This window comes from Neodiprion fabricii, chromosome 5 (genome assembly GCF_021155785.1).
Source record: "Neodiprion fabricii isolate iyNeoFabr1 chromosome 5, iyNeoFabr1.1, whole genome shotgun sequence".
NCBI lineage: Eukaryota > Metazoa > Arthropoda > Insecta > Hymenoptera > Diprionidae > Neodiprion > Neodiprion fabricii.
This window is the reverse complement of record NC_060243.1, coordinates 24535738-24553222: the sequence shown is the minus strand read 5'-3', so window position 1 is coordinate 24553222 and position 17485 is coordinate 24535738. Positions and strand designations below refer to the sequence as shown.

Here is a 17485-nt window from a genome sequence, read left to right as displayed (position 1 = left end):
CAGAGGTAATTAATTAGCAAATAAAATTAAGGAGAAAGAAGAAGATTCAGGCTTCAAACGATGAAAGACGATATTATTACCTATTCGTTTATTCGTTTCATTTTTACATGAAGTTTTTACATCGAGCACATGAAACACGGCTTATCCTATAACTGTCAAGAGTATATTGGCCGATTTCAGATTTATAAGGAAGATACGGGACCGAGTTTCCAAAATTGTCTGTTCTTTTTACGGAGTAGTATGACGGAGATATCTAATACTAATACAAGTAGTGTAGATACTTTTACAAGCAACATAACATCAATAATAACTTCGATACAATTTTCTCTTTGAATATTTCAAATCCCTACTAGATATGAAAATAATGAAAAATTTCATGAAACCTCTACAATGAAATACGCGATCTTGAAATAAAATGAAAAAGCAACAGCGTTACAGATTGCAAAATTCAAGAGCATATAATCGTCTCAATTTCTCACCGTAAAATTAAGTTATTCTGCATTTAAGTTGACCAAGAAACAGGTTGGGCTATATAATTACTAAGTATACATGAAAAATATTTATTACACCCTTATACTTCTCCCGAAATGAATGTTTATCCAGTAAACATAGAAAAGTATATTTACACTACTTGGCGAGGTATTTACTTCCTGTTTTAGCAAAATACAAAAATATATCGTAACAAAAATAGACTGGCCCGCTTTTTAAAGTTTCACCACAGACTAATTGCAGATGATTAAGACCATGCTTATGATTTTGACGCAGTTTTGTAATATCGGCTTGTATTCACATCATTTTTAGAAATAAAATGAAAAAATTACTCTTGCTGCATTCGTATATTTATCTAAATTTACTCCAACTCATGGACATCTCAATACAGTATAATGAATAAACTTCTGCGTAAAAAATTTCTCGTTTTATTCTAGATTTTGACAAATTCTACGAGAATTTTTCACGTATGCCTCAATTACTATGTTCATTATGTAAGACAGAATCGTATACTTAGCGCTCATATATTTGTTTTTCTAAGTGAACTTCTATATTCATTCTAATACAAATTTTAAATATTTGTTTTATTCTAAAGAACAGTTTATTAAAAAATATCACTTGTCACTCTTTCTCCTCATCAACCCTTTCATACCCGTGTATCGCTATTATCTTATCCTAATACAAATTGCTTTTCTCCCGTTTTTGATATCTTGTTCATCGACAAAAGAAACCGAAAGACAACGGAATAAGAAACATCTGACAGTTTTTCGTAGCAAAAATTACTGTACAAATTGAAATAACTGAACCAAAAGGAAGTGAATCAATTGTTATTAAAATATGAGTTTTTGAAATTTACCACTTTTTCTTATAATCTCATTACTAACAAGATACTTTCCGAGGATGAAGCGTTTCGTGAATAAAAGGGTCGAAGCATTGACATTCACCAAATTATACTCGTATAATGTAAGCATTATCAACGACACATTTTTTTTCTTTCTTCAATATCTGCTGACTCTAATATCGTCCTATTATATTCGTACATGTAATACGATAATGCACAAATATCTGACAAATAGTAGACAATAAGCAATAAATTCTTACAGACATTCGGTTAAATATTTCTTGAATGCGTGTACTATTATTTACGTATGCATACGTTTAACGTTTATATACGCGCATATAATTCTTTGGTATTAAATAATATCATTTCTCGCACAAACATACCGGGACAATCTCTTGAAACTTGAAAATCAACCGCGCATGCGCCAAATAATTAAATCTCGTTGGTCGGCGAAATCTTCCCGCAGCGATATTCTTGTCTGCGATGCAGGCGGGCCAACCTACGCAAAATGTGTCCGTTTGAATTTTCAAAGAGCATAAGCATCAAATTCCGACCGTTCTACGAAGAATCAACTTTCCAACCCAATAACAAATGCATCCCAAACCTTTCCGAGTCACCGCCTCAATTATTTGAGATTCTAACCTCGAAAATTCCTATCGACTACATCGCTGGCAGAAACAGTTTGATAGCTGAAACTCGGGATGGCCAGCCTGCGCGAACAGCCGATAAAACTCGCGCATGCGCGGTTGATTTTCAAGTTTCAAGAGATTGTCCCGGTATAGATACACACAGTTAACGATATCAAATTAAATCCTAGCTCGTTTGCTACGTGTGGATAACTTTAATAGATGTCACAATATTGTCTTTCAACGATCTTTTGGTCATTTTACAGACTCATTTTATACCGTTACGTAATATTATATAATACATATAATAATTCAATACTTATTGTTTTTGTAAACACCATATATTATGAACTATTGAAAAAATCCGCATAACAGTATAGCAATATTAACAGTGATATAGTGATTACATCGATGATATATTGTGCAGTTGAGTAAACTCGACGTCACTTCACTTCCTTTGAATATTTATTATACAGAATTTATTACGTCTAACAGCTAACACGTGCAAAATATGATATCACACTCTTAAAACTTTATGTATTCGTTTTTTCCCATGCCTTAACGTCGCGAACGGATTTTCTAAGCGCAGCTCATCTTGAGGATGTGGGATCTCTTAATTCTAGTTGTCGAAGGAACTATGTTTAAACGTCCTTCGATTATATCTTCAGCAATTCCGTTTGCATTCTAGTACAATGGCTTCAAGACTTGGGATTTTCGAGTTTGAAAATCGCCAAGTCAATACGGCCTGAACGATAATACTGACACGGAATAAAAAACAACAGCAAAAAAATAAATGTGAATGAAATATCACGATACTTTATCCAGAAGCCACTGATTGTAATAATTAATACTATTATAGGGAAATGACAGATACTTATACATATTTTTGACTCACCATTTGCAATAGTCAAGATACAATTGTTTTTTTAACCTCATTATCAATTAGCTTATGATTATGTACGGTTGAATAGCTTTTAAATTTCAAATACCTTGGGTTATGCGCAATAAGCGATATTAACATTTTTGACTTATTATATGATAACAATACACTAACATATATCGTTTCATCTGATTATTGGCACTGATTTATACAGAATTTGTTATTCATTGACAGGTGGAAGTAAAAAAATTTCATGCACGAAGTCTATCGTTCACTGAGTTTCGTCATATGAACTTTCATTCGAAGAACAGAATGGTGAAAATACTCTGAAATTGACAAATGTACTTTTTAATGCGGGTCGCGGCTTGTCGCAATTTTCAAAAGTATCAGGCATATTATACCAGTTCCATTAATCGAGGACTACAGGCTTTTCGTTCCATCTTTCCTCCCATGTGATCGCGATAATACGCTCGTCATGGCTTTGACAAATGTGAAAGCATTACTTTTATGACACCGTTAAGGGTGCTCTCATATAGGTGGAGTTTTTTTTCTACCACCTTTCTTTTTATCGCACTTTCTTTATCACATCCTTATATATACGAGAGGCGAACAACGACCTTCCACCTTCAGTGGATATCCGTTCCAGGTATCATCAATTTCATGGACATGATCGAACGAACTCCGATGAAATACCTACCTATAAATATCTACGTCATAAATGTAATGGATATCCAAATCTCACATACCTTGCAGACGTGTCTGGTGGACTCGTTCTAAGAGAAATCGAGTGGACATTTCTACGACAGAAGTAAAATGAATCGGGCAGTTTCCCATGCATAACGGATCGTTTTCGAATATTGTACACTTACAGCGTGTTTTCAAGTACACGCCTCAGGATGTTGGGTTGCCTACCACCTAGGGGAACAAATATCGGTAAAACAGTTCTACTCTTATTATTACTCAAGTCTAGTCAAGTCATATATTCACTTTAACGTGACTTTGGAACGCGATCGCTCAACACTTCGGCATGGAATATAAACAACCAAACAACTGCTCGGCCAGATCCACACAGCTTGGCAACACGGCCAGTTCCAGCTCATTTGCGAGGACTGTAAACGCGTTACCTACCGATAACTCGGTAGGTCTATATTACCGATATATGTTCGCCTCAGCGGTGGGCAACCCAACATTCCGCGTCGTTTGCTTAAAAACATTTTGTATACTCGAGTGTTTTACTGAAGTATATTCAGTGTCGAATCGAATATGCAGCAGTTGTGATTTTCTCCATGATACCTGAAATCGATGAGTTTGTGCGTGGTCAATGAAAAAGATAAGTTGATCCTCCAAATATGTAACTGAATGTGAAGTAGGTAGATTTTTAGTCGGACAGCTATGTCAGTATTTCGAAGATAAAAAATTGTCACTCAATTTGAGTGTTTTTCCGATAAAATATTGCCCTCCTTAATTATCAACGCCAGAAATAGAATCGTACTTCTTTATAACACGAAGACTTCAGAATTAGCTACTAATCGTAATATTCAGTTCACTGATTTCACAGTACGAAATTTCACAGTTTATCAGAGAAAGAAAATTTATGTGGAAATTTCATTGGTTTAAGCCCGTTATTTTTCCATAGTAAACAATCACTGATATTAAAAAGATTTTGGCATTGAAATGGTGTATTCACGCAATGCGGCAAATTGTCGAAAGGTTGTTGATAAAACTGAACTACAGTTGTATCGACAGTTGTCCAGTTTCTGATAGTTAGACTTAAGTTTGTTTCGATGATTTCTGCCAGTTTAGATATCTTATGTTTTAGTTTGTGGTCGTTTTCAGTTTCTTCTATTTACAACTTCTTTTTGCAACTCATGCCAGTATCACAAATGTAAACTTTGTCAATCGCTGATTAAATACCTGAACAAATATAATCTGATCGAATGAATCACAAAACGGGGAAATTAAATCCGGTGCCCATATTGTCAACTGCAAACATTCATATTAGTCACATTCACGCTATTTGCCAATCAGACACTGATATCATTCGTATCATATACCTCTATAGAATTAATACATTCGATGTTATTACAACCGTAAATCGATTCCGTTTTCCTGGGAAACGATTTTCCAGTGACTGGAGAGCCTCGAAAATTGCGAAGCTCTTGCATTTGATTGGCGATCAGATAATAAATAAAATCCCAGCATGCAAATGCTTCGCTCCAATCGTTACGGCCCCGTGGATAGAATAGAAGAAAAATGCAAACAGCGGAGCTTTATTCACTGCATCAAACTTGCTCTGTGTGCGCTGCTGGATACTAAATCGGGGCTGTGTAAGTTCGCGCTTCCTCGCGAGCTTCCGCCGCCTCCGTTACTTCCGCTAACGCTTTCCGTTCCGGCATGGTGAGTGTAGGCAACGTTCATCAGTCCGGCTGGGTGGCGCGGTATTTGCCTGGAACCCATTCGGACACCGTCTTCGCAGGATCTGGGCAAACGACGATTCGAAAACCGGAAGTACCCTCGGAGCCGTTCTTTTGCCGGTCTGAAAGAGAGTAGAGTTTTCATCACAGCAGGGAAAACTGATTGAAATCGACAGAAATTTGAACTAACTGTTCAATATTCCGAACCAAAGCATAATTGAGTTGTTACAGGAACATTTTGGAGAAGTCCAAATGCCGAGAAATTAAAATATACAAATACATAGTTGAAAATCGCCAGAATTAACGTAGACACCGAGATAACAAAATATCGTCATTTACCGATGACAGGTATCGTGACAGTAAAACGGTTTGAGTATTTTTGGAATCACAAGAAAATTTGGTCGAGTAACTATAATTTAGTGACACCACAGTCGGCTGGGAAATAAATTTTTTTGTTACAGTAACATTAAATCACTTTCTACGTTGTACTAAATTTCTTTCACTCGAACGAGCCGTTAACGATAATTTATTATTCCTTCGACATCAAACGATGGCGGTAATAGTTGCAAAAAAGTTAAAATGCCTTCGACCATAGCCAAAAAGAAAAATAACAGATACTAAATTTTATCGTTAAATTGCTAGAAAACCCGATTTTTTGCATTTTCTATTTTTCCTTTATTCGATTGAACCAAAAAGACGACTGAAAATTTTTTCTCCGTGGAGGCTTACACGACATTCTCAATGATCGTTCAGTTGTCTTAGATCGTTTATATCAAATTTTTGTGCGACGTAAGCATGGCCCATTTTTTAATGCCCTCATCCAGTTTATCCTTAAAGCTGAACATTTATCGGGGTGTGTATTCACCCTCCTTTTACAGGAGAACCGTGTTGTTGCTGAGTATCGGATACTGCTGGATTACCACCGTTCCGCTTTATCTCACTTCCGTCTTCGCCAGTTTCGTTCTCCCCACAATTCATCCCTAGTCTCGAGATTCAGGTCGCGATTCCCTTCATTTACATCGCGTGTATACGCCTTTACTTTTCGTTCTTATTTTTTTTTTTTTCACAAACGGCTATGTTTAGGTCAAAATAACTCCTGATTTTGGCGAATTTTATACAAGAAAGTGGAATATATATCTTTAGAAAAAAAAAAAAAAAAAAAACAAATGGTAAAATATCAACAGAGTGGGATTAGGAGAAGATTGAAAAAAAAACATCGCAATTACCTATTCGTTTTGATTTTTTAGTCGAACAAGTTTCACGATTTCTGAATTGGGGTTTAGGTGATCCTTGATTTCATTATTGAAATTCATTTGAAGTATCTTTAACTGTAAATTGAGGAAATTTACATAAACTTATTCGTCGTTTCTAAATTAGTAACGTGTCGATAACCAATTTACTTGACACGTAGAAAAATTTTTTCAATATTTTTTCACCGAGTTTGATGTTGTTCGAAATAGGGGATTCCTGGAATCAAAATTTCCGCACGAGTTGCACAGGCCTTTTGATACTTTGAACGTTACTCTCAAAAGATGCGTTTGATAGACCGAGTGCTATATACATGATACATGATATGAATAACTTATCTTTAGAGTTACGCTACAAAAAGATCGATATCTCATTTTGAAACAGGAACTCAACTACTGATCACGAAATTATTCAGAATATATTTTCAAAAAGTTACAGTTGCGTGGAAAACCGGAAATATTGCTTATCGAATAATCCCACCATGCATCAATCATATTTTTTGCTGTTCCGTCTGCGAAAAAGTAGAATGATATAAATTTTTTGTTCATTTTAAAAAGAATGCTTTACTGGCAAAATTTTACCACACATAGCCTTTTACACGTATTACATTCAAAGTACGAAATACTTGTAAAAAATACGTGTGAATTTTTCAATATCTAACTTACTTCGGTATAGTGTACATTTTTTTTAAAATCTGCATATTATCAGAAACGAATCTACCCACCACTGTAATAAATAAAAAATATCGTTCCATGAACAATTCTTTATACCAAATGAATTGATGTTCTGAAAAAATTCTGTAAATCCAAGCGGAAATTTTGCTTATTGGATTGACGGAGAATACTTGATTAAAAAATCAATCTTGATCTGCAGTCGGGATAATTTTTATTCGATAGACAAATATTCCAATTTTATTGTACAACGAACTAATATCTTCTGATATAACTTTTTTAATATACATTGTGTCTGAAAAAAATAATTGGTCACTGATTATTATACCGTCAAATTGTTACAAAAAATGATCTATAATTGAAAAATTCGAACAAGTCGGTTCAAGGAATGGTGATCGATGATGAATGATTTATTAGTTATTTTCGAATACCGAAATCTGTTGTCATGATTAAAGTTGTTATTAAAAAAAAAAAATCACCCAAATTTTAATGCTTGAGCAGACTAAACGAAAGCGTGGTCAGTGAAACGTGAATGGAAAAGTGTAATCGAGTCTTCTTCACCTTCGTCGAGAGCAAGTTTATATAATTGTCGTTGGCCACCGGATGTTTGATTCAGTTCATCGGTGAGAAGAATGGGAAAAGTGGGATGTGGCAAAGGAATAGAAGGAAAGAAAGAAAGAAAGAAAGAAAGAAAGAAAGAAAGAAAAACCAGGAAGAAGTAATTTGTCAGTGAATTAAGGTCGCGGAAAAGCTCCCATTTTCATTCTTGGTTTTTTTTTTTTCGCTGCCTCCTTCCGGAATACTTAAGCTGATAGAGACGCTTCCGCGTGTGGAAGCGGATCCATCTTACTCAGAAAGCGAAGAGGAGGGAAAATTTTTATTTGGTGAATCGTTTGGAAGTATATGGGCTAACTTTATCGAGATCGCTTTTACCGCGTGTAGATCTGGTACTTCCGGCTAAAGCTCCTTCGTTTCTTCCACCTTCGGCAACCGCTTATTGCCTATTATACCTGAGCGTTCGCTCGCGAGAATATCGATGTAGTTATAAGGCATAGGACGTTGCCGAAAATCACAAGAGCGAGAGATTACACCTACATTCGGCATTAGGAAACGCGATAATTGGAGCTGGATAATAAGACGTTCTTGATGTCACTTTGATGATCAACGAGAAGACTGATTGTAAGAAGGAAATACGGACACACACGGATGGACAGGGTGAAAGATAAAATTATTATTGCCTCCTATCGTGTGTTTCGTCTCAATCACTCTTCGTAGAATGGATCATTTTACGGGAAATCTACTCTCGCGGGACACAAAGAGTGACAAAAAAGTGTAATCCAGCGAATTGATGGGATGAAAAGAATTTGTTTTTTTGCTAGTTATTTTTCTAAATGAAAGTAAATTGCTTATAGGGCTTTCGGTGATCGAGTCAAGAGTCAAGTTGCAAATTTGAAAAGTTCCGAGGCACTTTATTCCGAACATTTTATTTCGTGGCGAAACTTGAGATAAGGAAATCAAATTTTTACTAAACTTTTTCGGAATCTCGATGTTTCAGATTTTTTAATTTCCTCATTTTCACACTTTCGGAATTTTCAGCGATGGGTTTCGGACCATTAAAGACTTCGATATTTCGTCAAAGTTTGATATCTTTACTTCGAGTTTCACGGTGGAAAAATTTGGAATTTGACGCTTTCGTAACTCCTGAAATTCAAAATTTCAACCACGTACTCTGATATAGCGTTAGATTATCAATCAGCTCGAACAAAAAAAAATTATTGAACCCAGGAATACTACGTGATTTTTCCGACTTAATAGCTAGTTATGTGAAAAAGAAAAATAAAAAAAAGAAAAAGAACAAAAGAAAAAATATGCTTCCACTTTTTCGAATATCGACAAATCTTTGTTGTTGTTTTTATCTATCTATCTATTATCTAGAATTTGCAAAAATTCGATCACAGGAATTCTGAACGAGTATAACTTCGAACATTGGTAAAAATGTAAGAAAATAAATGCGATGAAAATATCATTTATCACTGTTAAATCTATCGTTAAAATGCCCCATAACCGTTACTCGATACGTGAAAGAATTCTTCTAGCAGCAAAAATTCATCGCGATTTTTCTCAACGATTTTTTCCGTTCGATTCGTGTTCGGCATGGGAAGCACGAAATATTTTCACCAATAAGAGAAATGCCTGTAGCGAATTGCAATTCGGCAGGTTTGAGTCCGCAGACCTTCCTCCACGGATCGTTGTTTTATCCTCCTTATCCCCCCCCCCCCCTCCCCCCCCAAATAGCTTATTCCTATATTTATTGGGTAATTCGGTTGATCCATTCGGCAGGCAAACACTTGCCGCACTCATTCCTGTCACTTTGAGCTGTTTTAGCGGGACTCTGATATCAAGGTGAGCTGTTTTCGTCGTCTTCGAGGTCGACAATCTCGTTACATGACATGTGTGGAGAATTGGGATATGCGATTATACGGGTTTCGTGGTACACGCTGGCAATTTTCATCCCCGTTCCTCGGTCCAACTCCCTCGGTGATTGAATGGCCTTACCGACTTATTGTGCTCAACCGAATCTTTTCATGGAGCGAACGAAAACAGTTGGGAAATTCTGCAGGACATCGGGTTTTCCAGTTTCTGTGGAATTTCGGATATTCTGCTGTACAACCTCGGAAATAAATTTTTCATCGTGGCAAGTATTTTATTCCGCAACGATGAAACATCGGGACGGAAAATTATTTATTCAATATTTGAAAGTGTCAGTCGTGTTAGATGAGGAAAGAAAACGAGACGACTCAAGCTACAGATATTTATAAAATTTTTCGGGAATTGTCAAAAGAAGATCCCGTTACATTTATACACAGAGTTGAACTTTTTGTATAAATTGTATAATGGTTAAGTAGAAGTAAAAAATTCAAGACGATCGAAAATAAAGAAAGAAAGAAGAAAGACACGTTGTACGAGAAAAAAAGGAACCGAACCACGGTCTGTTGAATGTTACATTTTTCATTTCACTTCAACACTCATTATCAAGAACAATAATGTATCTCAAAATCATGAAATGCTTTTGTAATTTTTTTTCTACAATTCTCCAGGTTTTATTTGTCATCTAAGTATTAAACTAAAAGCTGGTTTGTGTGAAATGAGACGTTTCGTATCAGATTAAAAAGAAAAAAAAAAAAAATATTGTTCCGGGGTATTTCTATCATTGAATATGCGTCAATAATTGAAAAGAAACGTCAAAATTAAAAAATTGAGTGGTTATCTCTGCCTACAAGCGATTCGCATTCGTTGCCTGTAATATAATTATACGACCTACTTCCTAGAATCATTTCTGCCGAAACGATTACGTAACAGTTTAATAACGCTATAAGTCTCGTTTCATACGTCGTTGGGCAAAATCACCGTCAACTTTTTTTACAGCCCCATTTTATTCGCTGTTTATCGTGTCAAGAAAGTCCGGGGTAAGGATTTGAGCATGAGGGTGAAAAACTGTCAAGATGCGGAAAATCAAATACCTACGGAAAATAGGACGAATTGAAAAAAAAAAAAAAAAAAAAAAAAAAATAGAAACATTTTTAAGGTTCCGAAAACAAAATCAGCAAAGTATTTGAAATCTGCGTTAAAATTTTTCATGCATTTCTCGACGTTCTTGATGTTAATGATCCATGAACAAACTAATAAGAAGAAGAAAGAAAGAAAGAAAAAAAAAAACAACGGTCATTTCTCAATCGAGGAACGTTGTTGGTCTGATTGCAGACTGTTATTATACAATTTACTGTGCGAGTAGTATGAAATTAAATAGTGGTCTCCTTTCGCTTCCTCTGACAATGAATGTCGTAGAAGTGATTCTGAATGATATCGTGATCAACTGGACGTTTTCATAATAATGTACGTTGCTTAATTTCATTCCAATTTAGACCCGACGCGTCCCTGATATAACATTTTGAAATAAAATTGAATTACGGAGACGGTGTGATTTTTTTTTTTTTTTCACCAAGAACCGCAATTTGACCTTCCTTCTTCAAACGTTCGTTCGTTTTTGGAGCTCTATCGTTCTCGGATTCGTTATTAGATTACAGTCACTTTCTCACTGTGATCTTGAGTGAATTATTCCCACGTTTAGTCTCTATGAAGTATCGTTTTATTTGTCTTAAACGAATTCAAAGGCTGCGACTTGAATCAATGAACCTTCGAAATAATTTAACGTTTCAAATATGGCCGCCTGAAATCAAATTGTAAGCTGAAATTTGACTCTCGCACAGTCTTTGTCAAGAGTCTAGACCAAACTAACTACGGAGCATGATTCGCTAATGCTCTTTAATCAATAACGTGTTTCTAAAAATTTTGAGGATAATTTACGATCGTATTAAAACTCGAAAACAATAAATGGCGACAAAGGTTCTATCAGCGAATAATAAGTGTAAACAAATAACACCGAATTACGACGAAAAATCAAAAGGAGCGTGGATCCTCGCTTCGTAACGAACAAGTTGTCGTTATTGCTCTACGGCTGCCGAAGACCCTCACAACATAATTATAAAAATTGAGCGAATCTTGAGTAAACTCAGCCCTTGGGTCGACTCTCATCCCCATAAGATGTACAGCTTGCGAGTTCAGGGACTACAGCTTGGAGGCAGTTAAACGATTAGTTAAAACCTTCAGCTGTTATTGATGATCTATTGGTCAAGGACTCGGCTACCTTGCTTGCGAGAATCTGACGTGGAAGAGATTGATCATGATAATATGCTAACCGACAGTTGATAGATGCGGTCTACAATTTTAATGTCAAACGCAGTTGATCTCTGAGAACTGAGACCACAGAGAAAAACTGAAAAAGACAAAAAAGAAAAACTGGAATGGATTCTGTGACCTAGATTCAAGCTTATGGAAATTAAATTAGTATTCACCAGCATGCTGTTGGAACCTGAACAATTAACCATTGCGAAGCCACGTTCTTTGATGTCCTTCATATCAGGACGCGGTTTCCTCGCGATTCGTCGAATGCAAAGAACCAAGTGGTTGTGGATAGAGGAGAGAGACTGTCAACTGTCTTCTAACTTAATATTCACCGAGTTCGAATGTGAAACTTAAAGTCGACAATTACCACCATGAAATTCGCACGTCGAAAAACGTTTGACGCGGCAAGTTTATTTTATATATAATATTGATAAATCAGCAGGGAGCATTAATTGGAGTCACATTGTACTTGTGTAAGTTTATCGTTTGGAAAATTTTACCACGCTTTTGGCATGGATTTCTGTAGAAAAATAATTACGCATCGTTGGGTATTAAATTTTTTCTTTCCAACGTACATGTTGGCGGCAATGTTTGAACAGGAAAAATATTTACTGGAGCAATCACGATCAGTACACAGGATTAGGTCACGTCATTGGTTCCTTCTTCCTTAGAAGTGTTCGCGAACCGCGTCTGTCCACAGAACTGAGTAAATCAACGACCCATGGACATGTTTGCTATCAGATTTTGTAAGATTTGTATAATCGTACGTGACGCATGTGTGATCCAATCTGATGTGACGTAAAACCGAACAGCAGTAAAGATTTCTTCGAGGATCAATTATCACGCGAATATCTGTTTCAGTCTCAAATCAACCTTTTTTACTGAAAGGGAAAACCAGAATAACGCCTGAAGTATGAGAATATCGATACCGTGACTTGGCAGACAAGATGATTTGGATTTGTGATATCGTATGTGCTTCATTGGCACGGATCGAGACCCAATCCGATGTACCTTACGATTAGCCATACAAATGGAGAATTTCATGCAAACCCAACCAACATCTGATCCTCACCATTGTTGATTTAGTTCAAAAAAATTTCTGCAACTGTCCCAACTGTGAAACAGTACCCTGAATTTTTTTAGATTTTATTGTCCAGCTGGTTAGTTATTTATAAATATTGAGAGCGATTTTGAATAGAATCTTTCTTCAAAATTTTGAAAAATTGCATTCTCTTTTCCAAAAATTTCAAGACCGGGCCTATGATGAGCCGGTTTTTTTTTCGTTTTTCGTTTTTAGCACTTTTAATTTTTTCGATCAACTGAAACATTGTTTAAACGGTCTGAAAATTCCCAAAAAATGCTCCAAACTTTCATTATTTACTCAGAACATTTCTTGATCAGTTTCATTATGAAATTGATGGACAAAGTTGAATGTGCGAAGTAAGTAGACAATAATTGCTCCATAATGGAACCGGTCTAGGATTGTTCTAAGTGAAAATAGAAGTTTTGAGAATATTTTGGGAATTTTTGAACCGTTTTATGTTTTAGTAGACCAAAAAAATCAAAGCTACTAAAAAAGAAATGGAATAAAAACCGGCTTTTTATGAGCCCGGACTTGAAACGTTTCGACAAGACAGTACAGTTCTGAGAATTTTTCAGAATTTAAAAAAAATAATTTCAAAATCATTTCATGTATTTGTAAATAATTTAAAAGTTGAATAATAAATGTATGAAAATTCAGGATATTGTTTCGGAGTTCGGACAATTGCAGAAAATTAAAAAAAGAAAAATCAGAATCGGTGAGAATCAAACGTTGGTCAAATTCTCATGGAATTTCCCATAGATATGTGAGATACCTGATATCTACACGAGAATAGTAAGTGACCTGTGAATGATAATGTTCTCAACTCTGCAATCTGAGATTTCAGCTGTAACATGTTTTTCATGAATTCTGGAACTTTAAATAATCACTGAAAGTTTAGAAATACATATTTGAAAAGATTTGCAAAGGCTTGACGTGATTTTGGAGAACTTGAAGGATTTCGTACGATTTAAGAATTGTTGATTATTTCGGAAGATGTTTGAATAATTCCTGTTTCGAGAAATTAAATTGCGTGTTGACCGTCGAGGAAATTACTGGAAATTTGATATACTCGTGCCGTTTCAGACTTTAATCTATGAAATAAATAATATTTGACCCAGGTAGCAAAAACAACAGATATGGATGTGTACCGACATCAATAACACGAGGCGCAAAGCACCCAAAAGCAAATATACATCAAGCTGTGAATAAATGTATCATCTCTTGCTGTATAGGCATTGCCGATAAGAGTGGATCGATGTTTAGGTATAAGATTGCGCGAAAGATCGATTGGCATTGAAGGTATTAAACTTTGTAAGTAGCCGCGGTGGTCTGGAAATCCTTCTATATTCGAATCGGTAAATCTGAATCCTTTTTCACGAGCATCGCATGGTAATCAGGGGATTTTGGAATAGCTTGAGAGGTGAAATATGATGTCAGGAATACAAAATTCATCGTAACAGTTTCGACATCGTGAGCTGCATTAAAATGGAAATATACGGTTAGCTCTTCATAAATGTTGATATTCAAGGGCCATCGTATCATCGAGTTTAAATTGGATCTTTGGTGTACAAAATTCAGACGGAAGTCAAAATAAAACATGCAGCTTCCCGTTATCACACCGCAGGTTCCAGGTTCAGAGAGAGAAAAATAAATAAATATCCAATGCGAATTTCGAACTACAAATTCAGATTCGTGTTTAACGATTTCAAAGCCCTCCGTTACTATATTACATAAAAAGATGACGATTTTTAAAAAATTTGGAATTAATATTGTTTTAGTGAAGTTTCTATTCCATAATAATTTGACATTATGTAGATCTTTGCATCATCTTACTCCAAGGTTAATGAATATCTGAAAATCATTTATCACGTTGACTTTCAAAATTCCCCAACTTTAAGTAACAGGCAGAACGCTCGGCTCTCTTCGTCTTTTCGTTTCCGAAAGCTAGTAATTATATGAGAAGCCATAATGGATCTCTGTTTGGATATTCTTTATAGTCCCAAAAAATCGTTGGATATCTGATAAATAAAATTTTCACAGATAATCGGACTTCATAAAATACACCGCGGGCCCTCTATGGTGAAAAGTTATTTCCTTGTTAAAACTGATCCTCAACAACGTAGATCGCAGCTCGTATCGTAATATGATGGTGTTATTATACGAACCTGCTCAACTGCCAGGAGGCGTAGAATCCGGGGGTCGTGACTATCGGAACGAAGGCAACCCAGACGAACATTGTGAAAGTAATATCGAAGTGGCCGCTGTTTTCGTAAGTCTCTACGAGTGCGAGCTTGGCAAGCCTGAAACAAGATAAGTGTATCGTTACCAAGCATGTGCCCACGACTATTATTCTCGAAGAGTTTAGATATCGTATAATTTCGCCTAAAACAGTTCCCAAGAAGAGACTATTGTTAGAGAAAATTAATAGCAGTTCAGGTTGGAATCAAAACGTGTAAGCATATGAGTTTGTGACATGTGTAGTTTGTTCGAATCCCTTGGGGACAGAATGTGACGAGAATATTCTGAAATGGGTTGTTAGAATTCCACGTTGAGTAATGCCGCGTGCGATTCCGATTCGTCCAGTAAATAATTCTCACTGCGAACAAAACACGGTCATGAAAATTGGACATGGAACCATTTTTGCAGGCTGGAAGTGACGAGGAAAAAAGGAGAAGAATAATCGGTTGAACCGGAATCGTCCGGAGATCCCTTGTTTGAATGATAAAGTAGGATTCATTGTTGCAGCAGAGGAACTCATCTCGCTCAACAGTTGAGGCAATAAAATATGAGAGATACGACTAACAAGCCTCAAAACCATTGGAATAACATCCAAAGTTGTCAGGTTAATCAAATTCGGAACTAGGTAAGGTTCGGGTGACCGCTTTTTCGTCAACTTTGGAAATTCCCCGCAGGCAGTGTTTTCTCTGTTCACAAAGTCCCGGAACTATCGAGAACTCCTGAATATGTCACCGTCCGTTTTTCACTTCGCGTATCAAAGATCAGGGATAGCTCAGGGATCAGGAATCCTGTTGACTTATCGTTAGAAAATCAATGGGGGAAAATGAGGTTGGATAATATTATACTTGCGGGAAGGTGAGAGTATCGTATATTCGCCCGAACCGTGCAGCTGAGATATTTTCAAATATACTTTACAGAGTGCTGAATTTTCGACATTGTCGAAATTGACTATCGATAGTTTTTGGACAGAATGCTTCAACTAAGCTCTTCGAAATTCTACCTCATGATCATATTTCTGACTATTTAGCTTTATTTCGAACCAGATTGTCGAGCTGATGAGAATGAACAAAAAGTGCAATTTAAAAGTATTCGTTGTAGGTCGCAGAATTGAAAACAAAAAAAAAATTCAGTAGCGTATACCGATGCTTGTGAGGATTCAAAATACCACGAGAAATAATCAGGTAATCGACTACGTGTGTAACACCGACAGTTATTTTTTTTAACGACAGTCACGTTTTTTGTGGTGAGCAATTCATCAAGCGCTCTGCTTTCCGATTATACGTGATGAATTTAGTGATGAAAAGCAACGAACGACAGTTTTTTTTAAATCTCCTTGTTTCCTGTTCAAGAGTTATTGAAAGAACGGGTCTTGCAAACACGGCGAGCTTTTTCGTAGGCGTTTTTCAAGGCGTAAGTAACGTGGAAAAGTCGCCCTTGAGACAGTGTAGTTGGACGTTGAACAATGGGGTCGGGACCATAGCTCAAGCCGGTCCTTTCAACGCAGAGTGAAAAAAGGTATGGAACAAATGTACGAAAGGTCAGAGCAGTTCGTTCCGGTCGCGAATCCGGCTGATGCGCAAATGAAAAATCTCTCCAAGTCACATCGCAACACATTCGCCAGGTTTTTGGAAGGCAAAGAAAAGTAATAAATCTACCCAGAATGCGCGTCCGACTCTTATTAAACCTTACTTAAAAAATGCGACAAGGGTAAAGAAATTCCCTAACAATATTTCTCGACGTATACTTGACGTTTTATTGCACAAAAATGATATCGTCATCGCTATTGTTGTTGGTAATTTATCATGACCGTCATATTGAGATAAAATGTGTTGGGCAATCAGAAAATTGCTTTTTGGGATACTTTATGCGTAAGTGAATTCCGGAGATGCTGATGGGTTTCGTACAAATGCAAAACCCTAAACCCTGTACCACTGGGAATCTAACAAAAGACTTGACATTAACTCGGAAAGGGACTTTAACATCGTTGACTTTTAGAACTGTTTAACAACTCTAGAGTGAATATGTATGTTACGCGAATCTGCAACTTTGCCAGTATATTATTATCACAGTTCCTTCACGCCATTCTCGACTTGCGTGGACCTCAGTAATAATTTTTGCAAAAAATCATACTCCAGGTAGCCGATGAACTAGCTGTTTCAAAATTACCTCAAGAACATAATAATATCATGAAATCCCCAGTACCATTTGTTAATTTTTTTCATCTCGAGCTGCGTCGTGTTGGAAAAAAAAG

General features: G+C 36.3%; 1 protein-coding gene across 1 annotated transcript in view; it reads right to left on the bottom strand.

Annotated features, from left to right (window-relative positions):
* Positions 1 to 3315: 3315 nt before the first annotated feature.
* LOC124183754 (5-hydroxytryptamine receptor 1) overlaps positions 3316 to 17485 on the bottom strand; it is a 41691-nt gene continuing 27521 nt past the window's right edge. The window contains exons 6-7 of the mRNA XM_046572700.1: positions 15162 to 15296; positions 3316 to 5372 (exon numbers count right to left, since the gene is read on the bottom strand). Coding sequence (XP_046428656.1) covers positions 5111 to 5372; positions 15162 to 15296 — 397 coding nt within the window. The 3' untranslated portion in view covers positions 3316 to 5110. The remainder of the gene's footprint in view (positions 5373 to 15161; positions 15297 to 17485) is intronic.